Genomic DNA, 24168 nt, shown 5'->3' on the forward strand with positions numbered 1-24168 from the left:
TTCTCCAAAACTAGGTAGAATTTTCAGAATAAGTTACCCACCAAGTTTTTTGCATTTTTATATTCTAAGCATATTTATTAACCTTAAAATGAATAAGTTACCCACCAAGTTTCAGGTCAAAATATGGCAGTTTGGCCACGGAAATAAACAAAAAAAAAATAAATAAATAAAAATACACTATTTTGGTTGAAATTTCTTAGAAACAAAACGAAACTTCAGTTTCTGAATCCATTGAAACACCGAAACAAAATAAGATTTCAAAACCTTGATTGAGGCCCACATGTTAGGTTATCGCCTAATCCCTTCTAAACAAACAGGCAATTCAAGCGGCTATGAACCCTAAACCTAATAAACCAAATAGTAGAGAGAGAGAGAGAGAGAGCATACAGCCAAAATAGATACCAAGAGTGCTTTGGAATTATCTGGTTTTTTTCCCAGTGCCCCCGTGCGCATCCAACGGTCGAGGTGTTGTCAGCCATCAGATTAGCGCTGGGCGGTCTGGATTCTGGATGCTGTTATCCATTTTTCAGGAAGTCCAAATCAGAATCGGATTGTGCATTCTATCTGAGATTTTATAAATATGTGTTAAAAGGCTTTTTGATATAAGAATTAGGGTTACAAGGACGAGAAGAAACGAAAGGAAGTTGATCGAATATGGAGGAGATGACCCCAAAGCAAGCGAGGAGGAGGAGGAGGAGGAGGAGCCATAATAATACAGCAAGAAATTCTGATTCTGATGCAGCAGGTATGATTATGAATCTCCCTCGGGACATTATTTATGAGATTTTGAGTAGACTTCCCATTGAATCTGTTCTCCGATGCATGAGTGTATGCAAATTCTGGCCTACCTGTCGATATGATTCTTATTTCATTGACCTCCACTTCACTAAATCCATGATGCATCATCGACCACCCACTCTTGTTCTTACAAAGTCATCACTATTTCCACCAATGGACTATAAGATGAGCAGCCAACTCATGTTGAGTGCTGAGGAAGGGGAAGGTGGTGACTGGAGGAAAGCCACACACATCCCAATTGGGGATTTTGAACTGCTGAAAAGGGAATATATTGATATCGTGGGTTCTTGCAACGGTTTTCTCTGTATTGCGCCACGGAAGGGTTTGGTTCACATCTGCCTCTATAATCCCATTACAAGAGAGACTATGAAGTTGCCCAAATCACATCTTTTTATACCCCCAAAAAACTCAAGCACAGAAATCCAAAATAGTTTTGGTTTTGGTATCGGCAGCTTAAGCAAGAAATATAAAGTGATCGTAGTTTATGACTTATTCCGTTACGATTGCAGCAAGATTATAAGTTATAGTGAGATAATTACAGTGGGTGAAAGTTCATGGAGAAAGTTAGACTTCCCAACATTATCATATCATCAACTATTAGCAGATCCGGTGCTTTTGGATGGAACCCTTTATCGGCTCATAGCCAGTGATGATGACCACTTTAATCAGTATGTTCTTGCGTTAGACATTGACAGTGAGAAGTTTTGGACTATCGATTGCTGTCCTCTTCCTATTAGAAGAGAGTCTATAAGAAGAAGATATTTAGTTCCAATGGATGGATCTCTTGCCTTAATTGATAATTATGCCTGCACAAATCCATGGCGTATGGATATATGGTTACTTGAGGGTAGTAAGACCATGGGGTTCTCATTTACTTTAACTACTTACGATATGTCAGAATTAGTCCGTTGGGGAGATTTTTTCACAGTTATGGGTAAACACGGCTACGATACATTCCTGCTAAATGTATCTAGGGTCGAGGATGGGAGTCCTACAATGAAGTCCTCCGTTATTCTCTACCCTCCAAGGAAGAAGCAGCAGTATTTCTGTGTTCAAGGAGGACTATATGAATCTGATTTGTTTCTGAAAAGTTGGATGGTGCCGTCCCTCAAATCACTAAGTCTCTGAATCTATGGTAGATAGTTATTTAAATTGAGTAATCATGTATAAATTGATCTTTGTTAGATTCGTAGAAGAGCCTGAGCGACCTTTCTTTCCTATCATTTTATATTGACATATTGTATTTGAGTACTACTACTATTGTTTTCATTATTAATGGATTGCTTGAGATTCTTATGTATTTTTGTCACAGATTTTGATTATGTAAGATATGAATTCTTCTTCTCCCCACACCAACCTCTGAGGTTGCTCAGATGTTGTTGCCTATACATAGATGTGCTTTCCTTATGTAGAATTATTTTCACCATTTAGGTTTTTGTGTTTCATAATCTGTTCTTGCCTCTAAGCTTCCTACAGAGTTTAGACAATGTTATGATCAGACTTTTATAACCTGGGATCTAAGACAAATGACTTGAAAATATCTAAAACAGAGGGGGCCTTGAAGGATTCTGATCTTATGCCTAATGGCCCAACAGCCTGGATCGGAAATCACAAGCCATAAGCACATGCTAAACCGTTCCATTTCCTTATTACAAAAATAACAGTAAGGATTACTATGAAAATAAATGATTAATTTAACTAAAATATATTCTAATAATGTTAAATGTTCACTGTTGAGTGTATATACTTCAAAAAAAAAAAAAAAAAAAAAAGACTATTGGGTGTATACATCTAAATTTTAATTAAAAAAACATGATTCATGACCATGACATCTCCAAGTCGGATCTTATCATTGCCAGCCAAGAGACAATGAATGATGGACTTCATAATTTTTTTTTTTTTTTTTTTTTTGAAAGACACACTTCTATTCTATCTTGTCTCATTTAATTTATTTATTTGGATTGCTTGAGAAAGACTAGTATGGAAATGAGAGGGGAAAATTTGACATGACTCGCTCCGAGTCACCAGGTTTTGAAGATGATGAGTCAAGTCACAAAACCTGTTTTCCAACAATGATCTTAACACAAATAGCTCTAGGCAAAATTTTCCGAAGAAACATATGAAACTTCAATTAGCCTGGTACTGAAATCCTAACACCCACCTGTAATCCTATGCACCTCAGCCCTGCCATTCCCTCATCCTTGTACATTAATTCCCACACCAATCATCTGTGTCCTATCTACCTCTTCTCAGCAAGGATAAAATTTCGTTGCTGCCAGGCAACCACGTTTGGCCGCCAATAAAAAGAATCTAGAAGGGCATTGTTTTAAATATTAAAATTTAGAAGGATATTTGTGAACCCTAAGGTGAAGATGAATTATTTCATTTCATTGGTTGCCACTTAGGCAGCAACCTAATTTTTTCCCTTAGTAGCATGCCTGGGACTCACCCCCTATCCCATTTATTACAAGGTTCTGAAGCCATGTCAACTATCATGTCCCTTCTCCCCATACTATCAAATTTCCATATTTTTCATCCAAGCCCATCCCACGTCCCCACATCCCATCATCCGTAGCCTAAAGCCCTCAACCATTAAGATTTCTTGCCTCTCCCAACCCTCTCAAAGCCCACCGCCCAAACCAGCTTGTCTACTTGTGTAATACCCAGGAATCCCAGGTACTTCCCTTGGTCCTCGACCCAACAATCAGAAAGTCCTTGAACAACAAAGCCATAATCCCCCAACCAATCAACTCCCAGTCTAAATCCAACAGAAGGAGAAAACGTCAGCTCAACTCTCAAACCTTGTCCCCAAAAGGATTTGAAATTATGTTATGGGCTGCCTTGAGACACTTTCCCATATGTTACGGAAGTCTTCATCATCGTCGTGCAACTCCTTGAGGCAATCAAAACCTATAACTTCCGAGTGCATGGTGACTAGCATGGTTGCTTGACAACTCATAGCATCGGCCACTCGATTTGACGCACCGAATTTGTGTTTGATAGGGTAGGTAAACTTTGCCAAGTATGACGCTCATTGGGCGTGCATCCTGTGCAGGTGCTTCTGAGTTTGAAGTTATTTCAAACTTTCATGGTCATTGTAGACTATGAATTCCTTTGGCAGCAAAATATTGTTCCCATGTCTTGAAAGATTGAATCATTGCATATAATTCTTGCTCTTAGGTGCTCCACTTTTGTCTCGCCTCGTTGAGCTTCTCACTGAAGTAGACCACTGGTTGTCATTCTTGGGAGAGTACACCGCCAATGCCTACGCCACATGCATCGCATTCAATCTCGAACATCTTCCCAAAATTGGGTAGTGCAAGCACTGGGGCCGTCATCAACTTCATTTTAATATTGGTAAAACATTGTTCGTACTCGTCATTCCATTGAAACTTCTCTTTTTTCAAAAAACCACTTATTGGAGCAACCATATTGCTGAAATTGCGAATAAAGTGACGATAAAAGGAAGCAAGGCCAAGGAAGCTGTGGACGTCTCTGATGGAGGTTGGTTCGACTGGATCGACCATGACCTGATGGGTCGACTCGCCACTTAGAGTATATAATGTACTGTTGTCTTGTTGATAAAATCATTGTATTTTGGGGGTTTTTTGAGCTAGGGTTTTAGGACGAGTTTTCTCGCCGCTACTTGGGTGTAATCTCTTTTCTGCTTGATGAAGCATCTTCTTCTTCACCTGAGGAGGTAACACACCACACTGGTGTGTGAACCTTGTTAAATCTCTGTATCATGTGGATCTTTTGTCTATTTATTTTCGTATTTCTTAGTATTTGATCTAACAAATAATGTATTATATTAATGGTTTTTTTTTCTTCTCAAAATAGATTATCATAAATAGGGGAGCATTCCCTCCAAAGTGTGTGTACTTTATGAGCTGGAACGGATATTATGAGAAACCATGGGGAAGGGTATTATGCACGGCTGGGTATAATGCATGGCCATGCACAAAGCTATTGGAATGGAGAATTAATGAGGGTCTACGGTGCACCACTTAACTCCATCGATGAGTCTGCTAATGAAGGGATTGATGATACAACACCCCAAAATCATTTTTGACAAGTTCAATATATTCGCATATCATAGATCGTAAAGTTTATATGATGATCTGATTTAGCCTCTTCAGATTTTTCTTCTAGCTTGATTCGACTGTAGAGATAGGCCGAGGATTTTGTTATAAAGTTCTTTCCATGTTTTTATTATTTTTGGACTTCATTGAATATATTTTCATCCATCCAAAAAAATTATGTTGAATTCCAGAGTTTGATATCAGAATTGGAGACCTTAATTGATGCAAATAGTAATGAAGTTTGGATGCTTAAAATGTGACATGGTTACTGACCAAAAAAAGGGTAATGACTAAGTCCAAGGAAAAGGTCAATGCAAGGAGGGGAAGCATCTCTTCTTGTTGGGGTGGTGGCAATCAGTACAATATGGTGCTAGCCTAAATCCAAGGGAAAGGTCACTCGGATTCTGACCCCATTGCCGCCCTCCCCCTTGGAACTTCTAGGCCATACGGGTGTTAATTATAGCCCTAGACCGATAGGCCCAATCGGACTTGACTATTTAAAGCCTACATTGCCCAATTAATAAACATGTTGACCTCAACACATTTATGAATATGTAGTTTTCAGTTCAAGGGTGCTACTCGATGGGTGATTGATAGTCCGACTTTATTCGATATGTTTAAGGCCCATTTATAGCCTGTTTATAGCTCATTTAGAGCTTGTTTACTAAGCTTGACATGTTTAAAGACCACTTAAAGACTGATTATAGCATGTTTAGAGTCTGATATAGCCCATTTAGGGATAAATGTGTTATTAGCTCATTTAAAGCCCGATTTTTAGTAGTTGGATTAAAGATCGATACTTGATCGACCGTTTATAAATGAGACCATGCCAAGCATATCAGGACCTATTACTTAAACGAGCCAATCACAGTATAATGTTCTAAAATGGGAAAGCCCTATTAGACCGGACTAAAACCAACCTGACTTGACCGATTGACATCCCTACCCTGGCCATCCTCTTGGGCTGCCACCTCAGTTGCCGATGGGCCTTCCTTAAGATTTGATGAGAAAAAAAAAATATGTAATGGGAATAATTGGTATACCCACTCTCGGTTGTCGAAATCAAAAGAATGTGGATAACACCTCCCCCATTATTTTGAAGAAACCAAATTTTTTAATTTTTATTTGACAACAGTTAGTTATTTATCCTCTTCTTCCTTCTTTGGTAGGTATTTAACCTCCTTGAACGAAATACAGAGGGACAAGTCACCCACATTCCATGAATGTTGTGAGATGAAGTTTGAAGTTACGGCCAGATGGAGAGAATCCAATTCGATTAGACTCAAGTCAATTTAGCCGGCACGACTTATGAGTCATTCACCTTCATCCTTAGGCATCTAGCAGGAGCTAAATCTCTTTTCATAGTACATAAAGGTGCTCCCTAAAGAGCTTGTTCAGGCCTCACGCACGGGTATGAATTAAACGTAGTGAAAGAGAGAACGCTATGGATGACGTGGATGATGCTTTGTTTGTTTCTTGTAATGCGTTGAGCTGTTTCATGGATATTCCTTCGCTTCTTTTCTTTGGTGGATCGGATTCTAATCTGGTTCAAACTATAATGATCGATGAACAGAACGAAGATGAGTCGACCAACAAAGTGATTGATACTCTATTGTCCCACTGTTACTTTTATCTCTTCTAAGAATTGCCTGGCCGGGAAGAAGCCCAACATAGATCCGTCAAGTTCTTGCCCCCCTCAATCGACTACGTCGGTTCTCTCAGAGTAACAACAATGTAGGGCCACGTGATATGAAGACTACATTGCGCCAAGTTGCCAACACAGTGGAGTACCTGCATGAGGGTTGTCACTTTATCAACTCCTCTCATGTGCATTGGTGGGACCCCTGTTGACTCCTCCGGGGGTATGTGTTTGCGCCTATATGGGTCTACTGTGTAGTGATCAAACAGGCCTTTGAACTTGAACCCAAAAAGTTCCAAAGGAAGATGCTTGATCTGTGAGAATTAGATAAAACATCAACCCTCAATGTGCAGAAACTTAACATACAAACATACTCACATATATTGAGCTCCAATTAAATTAACATGTGGCTGAGATTTAGGGCCTTGTAGGGTGCCTTGGATTGAAGGGCCAGGACGGAAGTAAATTTTTTTGGTGTGTGTGTGTGTGTGTCTGTGTGTGAAGAAGAAGAAGAAAAAAAATATAAAGAAAAAAAAACTGTACCAAAACTAAATTGAATTGGTCAAACCAATTGAAAAAGTTCAAATTGAACCAAATTAATTCTTTATTGATCCGGTTTTGATTTGGGGTATTATGGAACCGGCTGAAAACTGTAACGCACAGGACCGATTGAAAATTATTCCAAATTTGAACTATAACCAAATTGATAAGAAATCGATACCAACCCAGAAACCCAAAAAAATGATGTTCTAACCGAAATAAATTGAATCGAACTCAATAGCAAACTGATAACAACCAATAAGAAAAAAATCAAGATAAGTCCATACCTTCCCTTATTGGTATGATTTTGAATTTATCCAATGTCACCCCAAAACTAATTCAACCTAATCGAAACAAATCATACCAAACCAATCAATTGACACTATATAGTAGGTATTTAGGGATTAAGAGGCATGGGATGAAACTTTGCAATATTTAATACAGAGCATATGGAGTGTCCAAAGTTGAATATTCTACCAATTGGAGTCAATTAAACAAGCCGACAAGGGTCGTGAGTCATTGACACATAATCAATCTAACTTGGGCATCAAGTGTAAGAAACATAATTTAGGCAATAGGTATAAGCCTATGATAAACATTTAATAAATATTATTAAATGAAGAAGGAGAGTATCACTTACAGACCAAAATAAGGATGCACAAATGTAAATAGAAAACCTCCAAAAATATAGATTTGACTTGTATCAAAATACTCTCCTTAAGGTATTTGAACGCCCCGTATTTGTATGTAACCGGGTTGACCACACGTCCTCACCTCCAAGATAAATCAACTCTCCGAACACTTAAGGTGCAACTCCAATAAGTATTTGCAATAGGGAAAAACGAAGGTAATACTCACTATTTGTACTATATACGAAAAGTATAAAACATAGTGTTTTTTGCATAAAAACAGAGGTTGTTTGTCTGCAAAACACTAAGTAAATGTGTTGACAAAGAGCACTTTCACCCAACAAAGAGAATCCTAAAACGTTAACAGAGAGCAATCTCGTTTTGACTTCTTTTATTATATAAGAGCATTTCTAATATCAATGGGTGTGAACCTAATGTACAGGTACGTATGGGTTCTTTCATGTATATACATATTCGAATTTTGTGTAAAAAGATATATCTCTTGACACCCACACCTGTCCCAGATTGGCTCGGCTCGTGCACGTGCCGAAGGGCTTGCACTCTTAAGAAACTATCCTTTTTATATACCCTTCACACTTTTCATCTCCAAGCAATGTGGGATTAATTTTGTGAAAAGTTACTTTACTCCTTTTCAACTTGTCCTTACTCGTGGACAAACAATTTTCAAAAAGCAAAAAGGGGAAAAAGGGTTTTGACATTATTTGAAACTTTAGTACTAAAGTAATTATTATATTTTATAATATATAAAATCCAACATCAAGAAAACTTGTTATATATTTTCACTCTTTTTGAGATTTTTTTTCAACCATCATCCACTAAAGCTTGTTCTTGGCTATGGAGGAGAAAATGGCTGCTGTTTCATCAACTTCTTGTCCCTTATTAAACTGTTTTATAGATCTTCTATCCCAGATCGGATTTTGAAGTTTACACTGAGATTATTAGGAAACAAGAGGATGATCAGTCTCCCACACAAGCAATTGTTACTGCCCAGAAACATTTTCGCCAACTTCAATATTTTCGTACACCATAAATAATAAGTTGGGGATTCTACGTTTTGTGATTGAGTCTTTTTTTTTGGTCAAAATTAATTGAGTCATGGCCTACTTCATAATGTAACAGGTGCAAAAGCTCAAGTTTTTGCAGTTTTTTCTTTTAATTAATATGTTTGTTGAGTAGATTACTAATTTCCCAGTTCTAATGCCTATATTTGAATTCTAAATTTCTAATTGGAGAAGGTTAGTGTAGTAATGTATTTGAAAATTTAAAAGATGGGGGAAATAATTAGAACTAGTCGAATGGCTCATGTGCTAGACACGGGAAAAATGACAATCCTACTCGTGTGAAATATGAAATACCTTATCCTATTGATGTCCTTGTGGAATCCTTATTGACTCCATGTAGGTGCAAGGGCCATGCGTCCAGGTGGCATTCTTCTTCCCATTTAAAATATGGGCAAAAGAGTGGTTCCTAATTGCATATCCCTGTGCCGAGATGGAAAGTGGAAAAATTACACTCCCACCCTTAGTCTTTATGCTCATATGCACCCCCTCATTGATTCCTTTGCAACTAGGTGTAGTACCTTTCCCCTTAAAAGATATTGAAATTCCAGAGTTTAATAGGGAATGGTGAAAAGAAAGGGGAATCTCCATGGGCACTTCATGCATGCTACTTACCCAACATGTGTTAAGGGGATATGGGTCCCCCAATTAATTTTGTTAATTTTCTTTCATCCCCTTGACACATGTTGTGTTAGCAATATATTTCAAATAGTCACAGATTCCCTTTACTTGTGGGTGGATTTTTTTTTTTTTTTTTTTTTTTTTTTTTTAATAAACAACTTAGATATTATGATAATAATAAAAAAATGTCAAGAAGCTTACCATCTCGGTCAAAAAAGAATACTTGCTTTGTTTTCACATCAGGTTGGACCTCAATTCCTTTTTCCAACAGTACCAATTTTAACCAATTCTAATTTAGCCAAATCGATCTTGGTGATGCATTAAATAGTTAAAATACTCCTATTGTTATAAAATTGGTGGAATTCGTTTTTGTAAATTTACTCTTTTTTGCCATTTTTTATAACACATATCTTCTTCGAAAGAGGGTAACGAAAAGAGAATAAAAAAGGCATTTCAAAACCCTTCGTTACCTTGCTGGTTTGAACTAGGGGTGAGAAGTTTGACCCTGACAACTCGAACCCGCCCTGGCCCGTCTTGAGCCTGAGCAGGGTTTGGGCCAAGCTTTTTGACCCTGAGGGCAAGTTAGGATTGAAAAACCCGAGCCCTGGGTTAGGGTTGGGTTGGGTTGGGTTGGGTTAGGGTTAAGGCCTCAAACAGGCCCAACCCGACCCAACCTAGCTCAAAATTTTGCATCTTTATAATAGATATTAGGGCTCCACTAGGTATTTTATTTTTGTATAATATTTTAATATATGCCACATGAATGGAAAAAATATGTCAATCAAGGTTAATCCAACCATTACAGAAGCCAAGGTCAACCCAACCCAAGCCAACTCAACCCAACCTGGCCTTGATAAGATCAATTAGGGCCCTGTTGGGTTGGTACTAACCCGGTAGGGTTGGGCCTAAACATGAATCCGACACAAGGTTAGGTTGGGTCTTGGTCAAGGATTAAAGTATCGATATCGGTCGTCGTATCGATCGGTCAAAATTAAGATATGTATTGGAGGGTATCGTATTGTATCGGAGATACGTTAAGATACACTAAAGATACGCACATAAATGGATAGGAAACACATTTTTATACACTTTTGCATAAAAAAATAATTAAAAAAAATTATATATAACATGTATTATGCATAAACAGTAAATTGAGAGTATCGCACTAAGAATCCGAGGTTTGTAATTGTCCCATAAATGTAAAATCCTTGTTCCCAACCTTGATTTCCACTTTAATTAGAGAGAAAAATGGTTGGCAGCAATTTTGGAACAAAAACACCTCAAAAATTTGTGTTTTTCTAAAAAATTACCCATTTTGGCCATTTTATGACCGTATCGGTACGTATCGGTGTGTATCGGTCGACACATACCGATACGCACCGATACATACTAATACGTACCGATACATACCGAAACGAACATTTCACTTCAATTTTGAATTTTTCATACAGTATCGGTACGTATCGGTGCGTATCGGTGGTGTATTGGTGCTTATCGATGCGTATCGTAGGATACGTATCGATACATAAGGGTTTTAAAATTTTCATATATCGTATCAGTATGTATCGTGCCGATGCCTATCGATACAGATACGTATCGGCCGATACAACATGATACGTATCGATACTTTAAACCATGGTCTTTGTTGAATTTTGAAGACCTATGGTTGGATTAGGGTTTTAAGAAACCCTAGCCTATTTCACCCCTCGTTTGAACGGAGGAATCATAGATTGTAGAGCTTTACATCGATAAACAATGAGCCAGTTGACATTTAAGACCCAAAAAGCAAAATGTCACTATTTTATGAATTTTCGATGGTATATCAGCATCTATCTGACGACTTTTTGGTTTTTATAAAAATGAATTTCTGTTATGACAAATTTTTTTATACAGTGATGATTAGGGGTGAAATAGGGTCGGGTTGGGTCGGGTTTTTAATCCAGGTTTCTTAAAACCCTAACCCAACCTAGGTTCTCAAAATTCAATCTAGGCCTAATCCAACTTTGTCGGATTCATGTTCAGGCCCAATCCTATCGGTTTCATACCAACCCAGCCCCTGTCAAGGCCCAATTGGATCGGGCTGGGCTGAATTGGGATGACCCTGGCTTTTGCAATGGTTGTTTTAACATTGACCTTTTTTTATCATTCATATCTTATACATTAAAAAATTATAGAAAAATGAAATATCAATAGGAATCCTAAATTATAATATAAAAATTAAGGGTTAAATTTTAGTTTGGGTTGGGTTTTTTCAACCCTAACCTGCCCTCAGGTCAAAAAACTTGGCCCAAGTGTTGTTTGGACTCTCAGGTATGGCCAAAGCGGGTTTGGATTGTCAAAGCCAAACTCACACTTAGTGACGATTCTATACAAGCTTTAAAACGAAAATTCCACATCAACCAAATGGGTTGGGTTATCTGTCCCCTCAGCCTGACTGAACCGACCCGCTCAAATTGCTTTACATTTGGGTTTGGTATCCAGAAAAGAACCAACTCGCCACCGGGCCGGTCCTAGAGATAACCGGAGAAGGTTTGGTGCTGGGGGAATTGTATGAGCTTCCTTGTTGCAGAGGCTGAACGGTTGGTTGAGAAGGGAATATAATCCGGTGCTTCTATTTCATCAAAGAAGATGATTACAATCAACTGAAAAGTCAACATATTGCTTAATAACTATCGATTTCGAATATCTTCCAGCGGTGTGATTTCATTTGGGTTTTGATAGCATTACTGGATCAGACCTCTTGATTGAAGATGTCGTTTAGAGCGTCGAATTCCACCTTGTTCTCCTCTCTCGCTCTGTATTCTGTACATTCTTTGTAGCTTCTGGAGAGGTGAAATTAAATCTTTTTCGAATCTATTTTCAAGCCACAGATCTATATGCTGAATCAAGAAAGCTCCCCAGATTGTTCTCTTCCATTCTTCAAAGCAAAATTTGTTTTTAGTTTCTGTTTTTCTGTGAATTCTAACTATCTTACGATGAATTTTATTATGTGTATAGTCTAGTTCGCTCCGATTCTGGAAGTATTCAATAATGGGGCTATCGTCCACCACTACTGGCAGTGAAGGATTTCAATTTTGTGTGTTTGATCTAAGAAGGGGACAACATGAAGGACAGGAGCTTGACAAGATTTTATTCTTTTTTCCTGCTGATTTGCCCTTCTCCACGCAACTTTCCGTAATTGGGCTTAGCGAAGGACTTATCACCTTTACAAGGTTAGTAGAATCATTCTGGTGATTTCTCTTTTCACTTTTATATTGAGATTATTCATTTCTCTGGCAAACCTTGTGAAAATATGATTCGGAAGGAAAAATACACATCTGGGTTTCATGAGCTCTGTCTTTAGCATTTTCATACACTTCGGTTTAGTGTGTCTTAGAATGTGTGAATAAATGAAATTCATACCATTCGCATTATGTAATCTCTGATCCAAATAATTAGCAATATAAATTTGGCCTTGTGAATTTATTTATACAACAGGCGATAATTAAAGAACACTCTTTGATGATAATGGGTACAGCTTAATATTCCTGGAAACTTCAATTCTGTCTGTGAAGCAGGGCCCTTTAGCTTTGTTGTCATGCTGTATTCGTTGACGCTAACTCGAATGGAAAAGTGCCTCAAGCACTGAAAATTCAACTAACAATTCAGCCTTATCCCAGCTAAATGGGTTCGGCTACATAGATCCTTGCACTCCAAGCAGCTCTATTGGAGATCATACTTGATACAAGGCCTAAGAGCTATGCATGTCTTTCCTCACTACTTCTCCCCGAGTCATTTTAGGTTTGTCTTTGGCTCTTTTCGCCCCTTCATTCTGAATCAAATCTCTCCTTCGTATTGGAACATTTAATGGCCTGGGTTGAACATCTCCATGCCACCTCAAGTGACTTCCTTGTAGTTTTTATGTATCAGCGTTACTCCCAAATTAGTTCTAATTTGATCATGCCTTACTTTATCCTTCTTAGTTTTGTCACACGTCCATCTTAACATCTTCACCTCGTCTACGCTGAGTTTATCTATATAATGCTTCTCAACATCCCAACAATATGCACTGTTCATTATAGCCAGTCGTATGATTGTCTTATGTATATTTAAATATGTCCACATATTTACTTGAATCAATTTGGCCACCACACCAATCATTCGCCAAATTGATTATAATCAATCAATTTGGGAATTATAGCCAGTCATATGATTGGTGTGGTGGCCAGTCGTATGATTGTCCTATGAAGTTCCCTGTACACAAAAGATAATGGGAAACTGCAAAGCCACAAGGGCTCACATACACTGGGACCATAGCAGCGCATATCGAATTCCATCAGCAAAGAGTAACGAGTAAAAAAACCAATTTCATCCATCAACATAAGGAAATCTAGTTATGAACAAAACAAAGTGATGGTTCTTGTTAGGAGATAACTTTGAGATTCTGCTAAAGGATTCAAAACAGAATCTGGCATAGATTCACTCATCTTCTTTGATCATTCGCTTCTGTTATTATCAGAAATCCACCATTCCAATATCTTCTTGACTTCCCTGAACTGTCCAGCGGAAGGCCTTTTGTCCAGAGTGTTTAACTAATATTTTGTATTGTGCTGATTTCATTTGTGCAGTTACTTTGGTTCTTTCAATTCTCCTAATTTCGTGTTGTTTGCAAGTTGTTGGCATAACACCAGTTTTATGCAGAATTTTCTCTCCTGAAGCTGCCTGTGAGGTCATTGAAGCAGAGAGGCACTCCCATGTTTTCTATCAGGCAGAGCCAGATATCTGGATGGTGATGGTGCGAATTATTTTCATTATGTCCTCCTAATGAGGTTTTGATACTTGGTGATATCAAATAGTTGTCCTTTTCATTATGTCCTCCTAATGATTGATATCAGATAGTTGCAGGTTACATTGTTTATTAAAAGAGCCATTGCTTGAACATCATTTGCTCAACAAATTTGAGACTTGGATCATTAGTTCAGCATCCTTCTTTCCTCATCTCATTCTCTAGTTCCTCAATTATTGTCTACCTGGCATCTACAAGTTTAACTTCATAGCTCCATCTTTCTTGATCTGTTAAGTTTTGTAATGATGAAAATTCTGTTGTTCATACTTATAGTTATAGAGCAATCTATGTGAACCCAATTGTGCTGTATATTTTTTCGTTTGTGAATTTTCTTTTATTTACACTTTAAACTTTAAAGGCCTTTTTTTGTCCGTAGAAAAGTTTTACAAGCATCTGTCAGTTGTTCTAAGCTTGTTGAGGTTAATTTTGTTTTTTCAAAATGTTTGCATGAGCATTTGCTAGTTTTAACTCAAGTTAACTTATGGTGACTTAATAGAAGGCCTGAAGGCGTCTACCTGCAGTGTGTTGGAAAACCATGACAGATGTCAAGCGCGTTTTACAAAGGTGAAGGGAGGCAGCTGTTAGCAATTTGATGGCGCTATGTAACTTACCCTTGTTTATATAGCTTTTGTGGATTTTATCCGGGATCTCATAACATAAATGCGAGGAACCTGAACAATATTTAAGTCAGTGTTCTAAAAGGAAAAAGAAAATGCAAGAAAAAAGGACTCTAAATAAGTGAATGATAAAGAAGAAACTATTGCCGACATGAGTTAAATATTGATAATATGTCTCTACTCTTGTGAAAACCGATAATTGGCTAAAACGTTGGTTGACCCTGACATCTGCTAGAAAGACTCATTATAATAGCCTGAACTCAAACTTTTCGAACGAAATGTGAGTATCCGAAAGCAACTGCCTATGGTGCAAATCCATGGCAAGAAGCTTGTTTCCTTCTGAAACAATATCAAACACAGGAAATCTGTGCTAGCAATGTAAGAGGAGAGAGAGTTGCAAGCTTGGAGAGAAAAATAGGCTTATGGTTTGTACAATTTGTCAAACTGTGTGCACTATAATATTATATATAGTGAATCAGTACTAGAGATTTACAATATGCCTTGATGCTAGACATCCTACTAAACAGTATATAAAATACTTCTACACCCAAAATTATGTACCCAAAACCTTCTTGCTGTAGAACCAGCATAATAACAATACTCTTCAATTCTCCCCTTCAAGCTGGAGCATATGAATTACCCATGCCCATCTTGAAGCAACCTTTTCAGAAAGCATGACTAAACAGAGGCTTGGTAAACATATGACCCAACTGATCAGGTAGTTACAGCCTCTTCTGTTCTCTTAGAGGGCCGTTCCCTCATTTTTCATGAAGATGCATGTTTCTACCCTCTAGACTTAGCAAGTGAATTTATTTGAGGCCATGATCGCAATGCTGTGTGCTGAGATGGATTGATTCACCATCTAATTGGGTCAACCAGTTTACGAATTGGCACTGGGTGAAGTGGCACTAGTTTTCTTAGTAACACTATTTTAATTCTATCATCCATTGAATGGGTGAGGAATGAGGGGTTCTCCATTTCATTTCTATCTTGGCCCTTCAGTTTGGGCTAGACTTTGGTATTTAGTAGGGATTCTCTCACATCATTGTGGAAAGCAACCCAGCATGTGCAATGGTTTGAATAGGGGACCATGAGAAGAGGCCCTGGGGATTCGTGAACCTCCTTAATCATTGTGGAAAGAAAGCGGTTGGCAACCCAATAGTGGGTGTTGAAGCCAAGAAAATGTTATGGTTATACCATTCAAGTATGGATTGTTGTTGCTGCTTGTACTTTTCTTTCCCTGTTTTGGGGGCTTTTGGTGTTGCCCTTAATAGCGTTGTATTACATTTTTTTTTTGTGGGATCTTTCCTCTTATTTATTTGTCCAAAAATAAAAAAGTGATATAATCTGCAAAATGTGATTTGTATCGTATAGATGTGGCCAATTTACCTGTTGATTAGTGTAGGTGGTACTTGTGATCAGCTAATGATTTTGTTGCAGATTGTCGAGAAAAATAAGGAGGCAGAAGCCATTTGGCGGATTGACGCATTACACCAAGTTCTTAAAGAAGTACACTCTCTTTTTATGATGTTTCATGGATCTATACGAGCTTTACTTGAGAAAGAACCTGGTGGCGGACTTGCTCGTTCTCATTTGTATTTTTTTGTCATGGATTATTTAACTGGTGGGCATAATCTATCATGGCAGCTAAGAAGCTACTTAAAAGTTGTCCTTCTGTTCTCTCTTGTGTATTAAATATTGCATATCTATTTGGTATACTTTCACTAGTTGTTGCAATGTCATCTATGTTGGAATTGTAGTTGTGTACTACCATGGGGTAGTCAAAGATGAAATTGCTGAATTCTTCATCTCATTTATTGCATTTTCTTTTGTGGCAGATTTTCTTGTTGGGAAGAAACTTCAGTTACCATCTTTTCGTGACTGTTTAAAGGAACGTGGAACTGTTCAGATGTTGACAGTGGGGCGGGAGGCTGCAATTGAAGTTCAGGTAGATGACATATTTAACTTCTTTTTTTTTTTTTTTATTATAATTTTGGAATGCTCATGCAACAACAACAACAACAACAACAAACCCTTTTCCCAACTTAATGGGATTGGCTACATGGATTCATCTATACACACAAAGTAGGGGAAAAAAAAAGATGTCAAAACAGAGAAGGGGGCTGAAGAAATGAAAAGATGAGAGATGAGTAAGAGGAACGAGTCTTACCCCATCAAGTCAGGAGAATCTCAGCTAGTTGGCTACATGGATTTGAGGTCATACTTGGGACAAGACCACTATGCATGTCATTCTTCACAACTTCTCCTATGGTTTTTTTAGGTCTGCCCCTAGCTCTTTTAGCTCATTCGATCTAAATCATATCACTCTTCCTTACTGGGGATGTCCTCAGGCCTCCGTTGAACATGGCCATACTACCTCAAACGGCTTTCACGGAGCTTGTCATTGAATTCTCATATTTTATCAAAAAATTCTAGGAGCACTGAGTTTGGTACTTTTCCAGCCTTACATATCAGAGTATCAAATATAACTTTCTTCAAGGATCAACTTATCTTTTTTTTGTGAGGAAGGGTCAAAATATTGATGCATCTTGGTTAAGGCTTCCTCCTCCCTGTTTGCTTTTCAGTGATGGAATAGAAGCTTATTTTGATGGGACTGGGCTGGGTTTGTACCTGACAAGTCGTCCATTTTGTCTACTTAAGGCTTGGTGTGGATAACGTTGTTACTTTGAGGAGCACAAAGCAGTACACAGTGGCAGGGTCAAGTGCAAAAGCAGAACTTAAGTTTCACATGTAGGTGCATTATAGGAAAAAGTCCTCTTGAAGGACTTGGGAAACTTTCATAAAAAGGAGGAGTTGGGGGAAAAAAAGGGCGTACCTGGTGCACGTGGCTCCCGCATGAGGAGTTGGAAAACACATATGCATTATCATTACCTCTTCCAACAGAAGAAGAAATAAAAAAGAGAAAGAAATTTTCATAACTGCACTATAATAATGCTAATAACTATATGGCATTGACATTATTTTTATCATTAACCACAATCTAGTTCAACATGATAGTTGATCATCATAAAGTAGAAGTTGATGTCAGGAAAAATTTGTACACTCCTCATGAGGAAGGGTAGCCAGGTTGCAAAGATTTTCCCCAAAAGATCTAGTAGGGTACATCATAGTTTCTAAAGCCAGGATGAAATGGTGCTAAACCGGATTTTAACCAGAACTTCCCTCTTTTTTTTTTCTTATCTTTTTAGTTTGGTCTGGGTATAGAACTGCCTAGGTCTGAAGCCAGAATCATACTGTCTAGTTTTCTGATAACTGCCTGGTTTCAGAAAACTGGCTGGTTCAGTTCGACCGTTTCCCTGGGGGAAAGTTGAACACAAATGTGCTAGAAAATAGATTTGAAACCAAAACGTTTTGTTTGAGCAGCTTAGCACCTACCACTGTGCCAACTGCCCTCTTGTTTTATTATGGTTTCTCCCCCCCACCCCCATCTTCCCAAAATTTAATAATTTTTTTATTTATCCTTAAACTGCAGTTTGACTGGTCAAAACCGGTCAAAACTGGAGCTGGGCCATAATTTATTTTTAAAACTGCAGTTTGACCAGTCTAAACCAGTCATGACTGTTCAAAACTGGAACTGGGCCTCGTTCTGGTTTGATGTCAGGTAGGTTATAAAAACTATTGGTCCATCTCAATTATAGCTTGAACAAGCTGGCATTTTTGATAGCCATGCATGCGTTTGATGGAGGGGGAGTGTTGTGATATGTAAGTTAAGAGTACCATGTTCATTTTATATCCATTCTTCCACAGGGGTATTATAGTCTGTATATGACTACATATTAAAGTGACATTCAGAAAAACACAAAGTTTTCCACTATTTTCCTCGCTTCCTCTCTTCTTCTTTTTAATTCATGAAAATTGAACAGGCTTATTACATTCAAGTATTCAGTATCCTTGTTTAGTATAACACTAGAATACCAACGTCCACGCCGCCAAAAGGCATGAAAGGATGGGCATCAAGTTTAAGTCTTATGCAGAAACCCCTTATTCAAAAGGGGAAAAAAGTCTATGGTTCTTAAATATTCTATCTGTGGTTGGCTATGTGTACTTTTCAATCTCAAGGATTCATTGTTTTCTTTCAGGATAATTTAAGAGATGATTTTTATTAATCTTTCAGTATACTAACCATTTATGTACTTTTTTGGTAGTCACTTGTTAGGGTAGTGGAATCTGCATGTGCTGGGAATACTGCTTGCAACTCTTTGGTCTTGTTTCAAGACCTGCTGGTGTCCACGACGCTTTCTCCTGTAGGTTTGACATTCAGTACTTATCAAGATGAATTGTTCCTTAGCACTTTATGCACTGTAGGAGATTGTCAGGAACCAAAAATTTTATTTGCATGGTGATAGTATTCCAGTGAGCATTGTTTCTGGTGCATAATTTTAGCACATCTTGACGCTTACCTCTTGCATGGTATTGTTTGTAGGATGATACAGTAAACCTTTTCACTTATGCGATTCTAAGGCTGACACCACTTGCACTATCCTCTGGAAGTAGTTCATGGTCCTATTTGCGAAAGGGAAGCACGCCCTCTCTCATTGCCACAGGATCTATCTCTCCAAACTCGGGTTCTGTTATAGAACAAACTTACACCTCACGTGATACTTCCCCTGGTGGGCAGGGTCAAAGATTTCATGTTCCAAGGCCCTTGCAACGTGACAAGTGGTCTAAAGGGAAGGACGGTTTCCTCGTTATTGAGACATCAGGTGCAGAAGTTGGTAGTTTAAATTCTTCAACTCCAACAGTGTGGCTCCGACAGTCGGATGAAAGAATGTATCTTTGTGTTTTCCAGCAGAAGAACCTCACCATAATCCTTCTCATTCCTGTTAGCTCTATGATTAATGGAGAGCAGGGGATTTCCATGGTGAAGCAACAAATTCTTGAAAATGTCAGTATCTATCATCCATTTGCTACAAATTCTACTAATGTTGCTATTTTCTGCCATCAAACTTCTAATGTAGATGTATTTCTTTCTTCAGATGCTTGATGAACATCACCGTATGTCCGTATCACTTTCATGTGTGCATTAATTTTGACCTTACTTGATACCTGATTCATTATCCTTATTAGACCCTTGTATACTGTCTTGAACAAAGTGGGTATCAAAATGATCACAATTTATGTCAAATCTATGTAATCCTAATCTTTGCATATTACAAATATGAATTCACCATTATTTTTCCTGCTTTATTTTGATGCATCTTGATGGGAATATAATGGCCGACAAAAAGGATGACCCTATATAAGGATGGAAGGCCTTAATGAATAGAGTCAGTATGTCTTTATTGGTCATAGTGTTCAATTTGAAAAAACTAACCAGTTGGTGCACATGACCCTATCCTTGAGTTTTAAGGTTACGGTCAACTTTCGAACAACATGTTATAGACAATTTTTTTTGGGTGTGATTAAATATTCATTACCAACAAAGAGAAAAAACTGGGAGGACCTCAAGGGGGGGGGGCGCTAAGAGAATTAAACAATTCTACAATACAAAGGGGGAAAACACACCACCTCAGAGGATAGGGGAAAGAAGCAATGAAGAAGGAAGGCATCAGGAGACAACGATATGCGCTTAGGGAGTTAACACAACCAAGGAAGGTCCTTGAAACTTTTCTTTTGACTTTGAAGGAGATGAAGGCCTGAATCTGACGAAAAGATCTAGAATTGTAGGTCCATCTCTTAAGGTTGCTCTCCATCCAAATATGAGAGACTGTTGCTTCGAAGGCAAACTTCCCAATCATATCATAGAAAGATTTCCCCACAAACGTCATATCCACCCAAATCCACTCTTTTTGGAACGAGAGGATTCTTCTCCGCCTAGGCCAACATTTATCGAAGATCCTAGACCAAATCGAAGAGGAAAAGGGACACTCGAAGAAGAGGTGATTAACATCTTCAATGGCATTCCAACAAAGACAGCAAGCAGGGGAGACTGAGATCTGCCGATGATGAAGAAATAACTGTGTTGGAAGGAGCTAGGAAGGGCTCTCTAGACAAAAGCTGTGGTAAGGAATATGGTCATTGAACACAACTAACTACGCCAAGGGAAAATGGGCCCCCGAGATCTAACAAGGTACCTGGCCAACTTAGAGCTGAACAGATCCGTAGATGAGGCCGTCCATATAACAATATCACCTGACCCTAAAGGCCTTCTTAGGATGGAAGGCAAGGAACTCCAAATTGCTGTGAAATGGGGGGAGGGGAGCAGAGCCCATCCATCCTGGATAATGATATCTGCAACTAAAGAGTGTCTGTGAAGACCCAGACTATAATTCTCTTGATGCATAGGTGTGGGACCTATCATATCGATCACTTGCACAATAACTCGACCCATCTCCTTTGGTTTCAAACTCAAGGGCTTAATACTCCTGATCATAGAAACCTGATTTCATTTTCTTCGTAAGTGATCTTGATGCAGTTGCATGTGCATGGCTGGACTGGCATGACCTGATTTGGAAACCTAAACCAGGATGAACCAGGTCCAAACTTGGATTTTGGTCCAATGCGGTTGGTTGTGTTATTGTTGTAATTTTCATTTTATTACATGAGAGTTCAATATGTAGGAGACAGTTTCCTTGTTTGGTATAGTTTTATAGTTTCAGTCAATTTCAGTTTTAAACTTTTAGTAAAGTCTCTTGGGAAGCGGCCGGGGGGGGGATAAGGCTGCATACATTTGCTCCTTCCAGACCCTACAGTAGTGGGAGCCTCCTGCACGGGTTGCTCCTTTTTCTTCTTAGTAAAGTCTATTTATGCATATGGTTGTAATCGATATTGATAAAGATTGGAATTGAATGATTTTTTTAGTTTATGCTGGTTGCGGTGAGAGTTGAAGGTTGGTTCGACTGCTGGATCTTCTCTCTCTACTGCTCCTGAGTTCTAATCTCTTTCGCCATTCCAGGTGCAATATACTTTTCTCTCTCCTTTTGTTATTTTCTTTCTATTCTCTAGTTTTCCTTTTCCGTAACTCCATATCATGGTACCTTGTTCAAGTGATACTAATAGTCCCCATATAACTAAATCGATCTCTCTTGTAAAATCTCCTTTCTTCCTGAATTGGAGTTAGGCCCAAGTGTTGAAGGTTGGTGCTACAGATTTGGCCTTTTCTGGGAAGTGTTTGGGGGTATATAATGGAATATGTCGGTCACAAAACACTCTAGTTTCACCTCTCCACTTCATCCATCCCCCCAGAAAATTAAAGTGGGATGGATAGAGGCGAGAGGTACAACTAGAGTGCTGTGTTACCAACTTATTCTTTTAAAATTTAAAGAAAATTCTATGAAACTATTATAAGACTGGCTATGATGTATGGGCCGGAATGTTGGGCAATTAAGAAGTCTCATATAGAGACGCTATGTGTAGTAGAGATGAGGATTTTAAGATGGATGTGCGGAAAAATTATGAAGAATAAGGTAAGGTATAAATATACTTGAGGGGGTTTGGAAGTTGCCCCTTTGAGAAAGTCGTTTGAGGTGGTATGACGATATTCAATGGAGGCCTGAGGATGCCCTAGTAAGGTGGAATGATATAATCCAGATTGAGGGAGCGAAAAGAGCTAGAGACAGGCCTAAAATGAACATAGAACATATTATGAGGTTGACATGCATAGTCTAGGTCTTGTCCCCCAAGTTTGACCTCAGATAGAGCCAACTAGAGGTCAAAGACCCACGTAGCTGATAGCTGAGAGCCTGAGATTTTCCTGACTTGTTGGTACTGGGCTTCTTTCCTTTTATTTTCACTTCTCCTTTTTTTTTTTTTCTTTATCAGATCCATGAGCCAACCCCATTAAGTTGGGATAAGGCTGAATTTTTCGTTTTTTTTGTTGTTGTTGTTCAGGGGTATATAAAGTTTAACTCTGTACACGACCTGAAATTATCACTCAGATATCAAAAGGTTTGTTTGGTGTACGAGTAACTTAACTCCTGGAATAAACTCTTGTTCAACTTGCTTCTTATGGTCACTCCTTATGATGTTCAGTTTAAGTGAATGCTTTGGAGACATGTTAGCTGAGTGGGTTCTGTGCTAAACTAAGCTTTCAGCTATGCTTCATTTGTAAAAGTACAAATTTTCCTGTGGTGGATATAGGATGATATCAATGGGATGGAACAATACTTGCATCCATTTTCCAAATATTACCTCTGGTACTTACTAGAATATTTTAGATAACTAGACAGATTTTGAACAATACTGGCGTCTTTCTTTTTTTCAGGCTTCAATGAAGATCTTGAAAGTTGATGAAAAGCTATCAAGAGGATGGGGTGGTGAAAATGCTTATCATGTCCGTGGATATCGCTACTTATTGTTTGATGGTGACCGAAACATATCAAGGGCTTCTCCACCAGGAAAAGTTACTACTCTGTCAAAGGTTGGTCAATGGCTCCTTTGTAACTTCAGACAGGATTGCCATAATTTTATTTGCAATGAGTTGCATGATTTGTGGAGTAGTGGAAAATTGGAAAAGGCAAGTAGTTACCACCAGCAAATGCATTTTTACCTCTTGTCCAGTGTTAGCCCTTGTTTATGTGGGGATTTTAGATAGCTTTGGCATGGAAACTTGTGTTGATTGTATGATTGGATTATATGATTGGATAAGGGTAAGAAAACATTAAGCAATTGTTCTGGAGAGGAGAGGAAATCTCCCAATGGCAAGAAAACTACTCTTAATCCCTAATGCTTCCTCTGCCTTCCTTATTTATTAATTTTTTTTTTGGGGTGTTGTATGTGTAGTAGATAGGCTCTGAGAGTAGAGTATGTTTCTGTTGAGTTCTCTGTTGGAAACTTGGAATGTTAAGCGTAGTTTGAGAAATATCTAACCTGTACATCTGGGACAATATATTACTCATACATGTGTAACTATTTACATCTCTTTTTTGTGTTAATAATATAAAAGAAGGGAATCGATAGTCCTCTTTTCTGCGATCTGTCTCTTCCTCACCTCTTCTTTGTTTCTCCTCCCATTCTAAGCTTGATTTGTCAACAGTCATTTTCCACTGGTTATCTAACTCAACTTGGTATCCGAGCCCGGTTGCGGGTTTGAGAGTTGGTGGGTGATTCCCTGACTTAACCATCCTTGTGAGGAATCCAGAAGAGGAGGGTTTCATAAGTCATTAGAGGGTGTAAGGATCTATGATTGAGATTCATAAGGTTGTGAGAAACTGATCTACTATTGTGATTGAAGCTGGAAAGATTGAATCGATGAAGTTCTAGGGCCAACACTTCAGTCCGCCAGAGCTGGATGTCATTTTCTGGTTCTTCTTAGTCTGAGACGTGTGGAGCATGAAACCAGCACTATTCAGGTCGCTTATCTCATAAGGTTGTGAGAA

General features: G+C 38.4%; 2 protein-coding genes across 6 annotated transcripts; both read left to right on the forward strand.

Moving 5' to 3' along the window:
- Positions 1-654: 654 nt before the first annotated feature.
- LOC122080007 (F-box protein At5g49610-like) lies at positions 655-1926 on the forward strand. The gene has a single exon (XM_042646851.1). It carries the CDS (start codon positions 655-657, stop codon positions 1924-1926), a length of 1272 nt encoding a protein of 423 aa, XP_042502785.1.
- Positions 1927-11946: 10020 nt separating this feature from the next.
- LOC122079823 (vacuolar fusion protein CCZ1 homolog B-like) lies at positions 11947-23403 on the forward strand. Of its 5 annotated transcripts, none has more exons than XM_042646569.1 (8): positions 11947-12600; positions 14069-14162; positions 16271-16454; positions 16669-16778; positions 18997-19095; positions 19275-19736; positions 21653-21746; positions 23055-23187. In XM_042646569.1, the coding sequence occupies exons 1-7, from the start codon at positions 12419-12421 to the stop codon at positions 21719-21721; spliced, it is 1200 nt and encodes a 399-aa protein (XP_042502503.1). In that variant the 5' UTR covers positions 11947-12418; the 3' UTR covers positions 21722-21746; positions 23055-23187. The 5 variants fall into 5 exon arrangements, with proteins under 5 accessions (XP_042502503.1, XP_042502502.1, XP_042502500.1 ...); XM_042646568.1 differs by lacking the exon at positions 21653-21746 and having other exon boundaries at positions 11949-12218; positions 12391-12600; positions 23055-23403; XM_042646566.1 differs by lacking the exon at positions 21653-21746 and having other exon boundaries at positions 11949-12276; positions 12391-12600; positions 23055-23402.
- The last annotated feature ends 765 nt before the right edge of the window (positions 23404-24168 follow it).

Source organism: Macadamia integrifolia, chromosome 5 (assembly GCF_013358625.1).
Source record: "Macadamia integrifolia cultivar HAES 741 chromosome 5, SCU_Mint_v3, whole genome shotgun sequence".
NCBI lineage: Eukaryota > Viridiplantae > Streptophyta > Magnoliopsida > Proteales > Proteaceae > Macadamia > Macadamia integrifolia.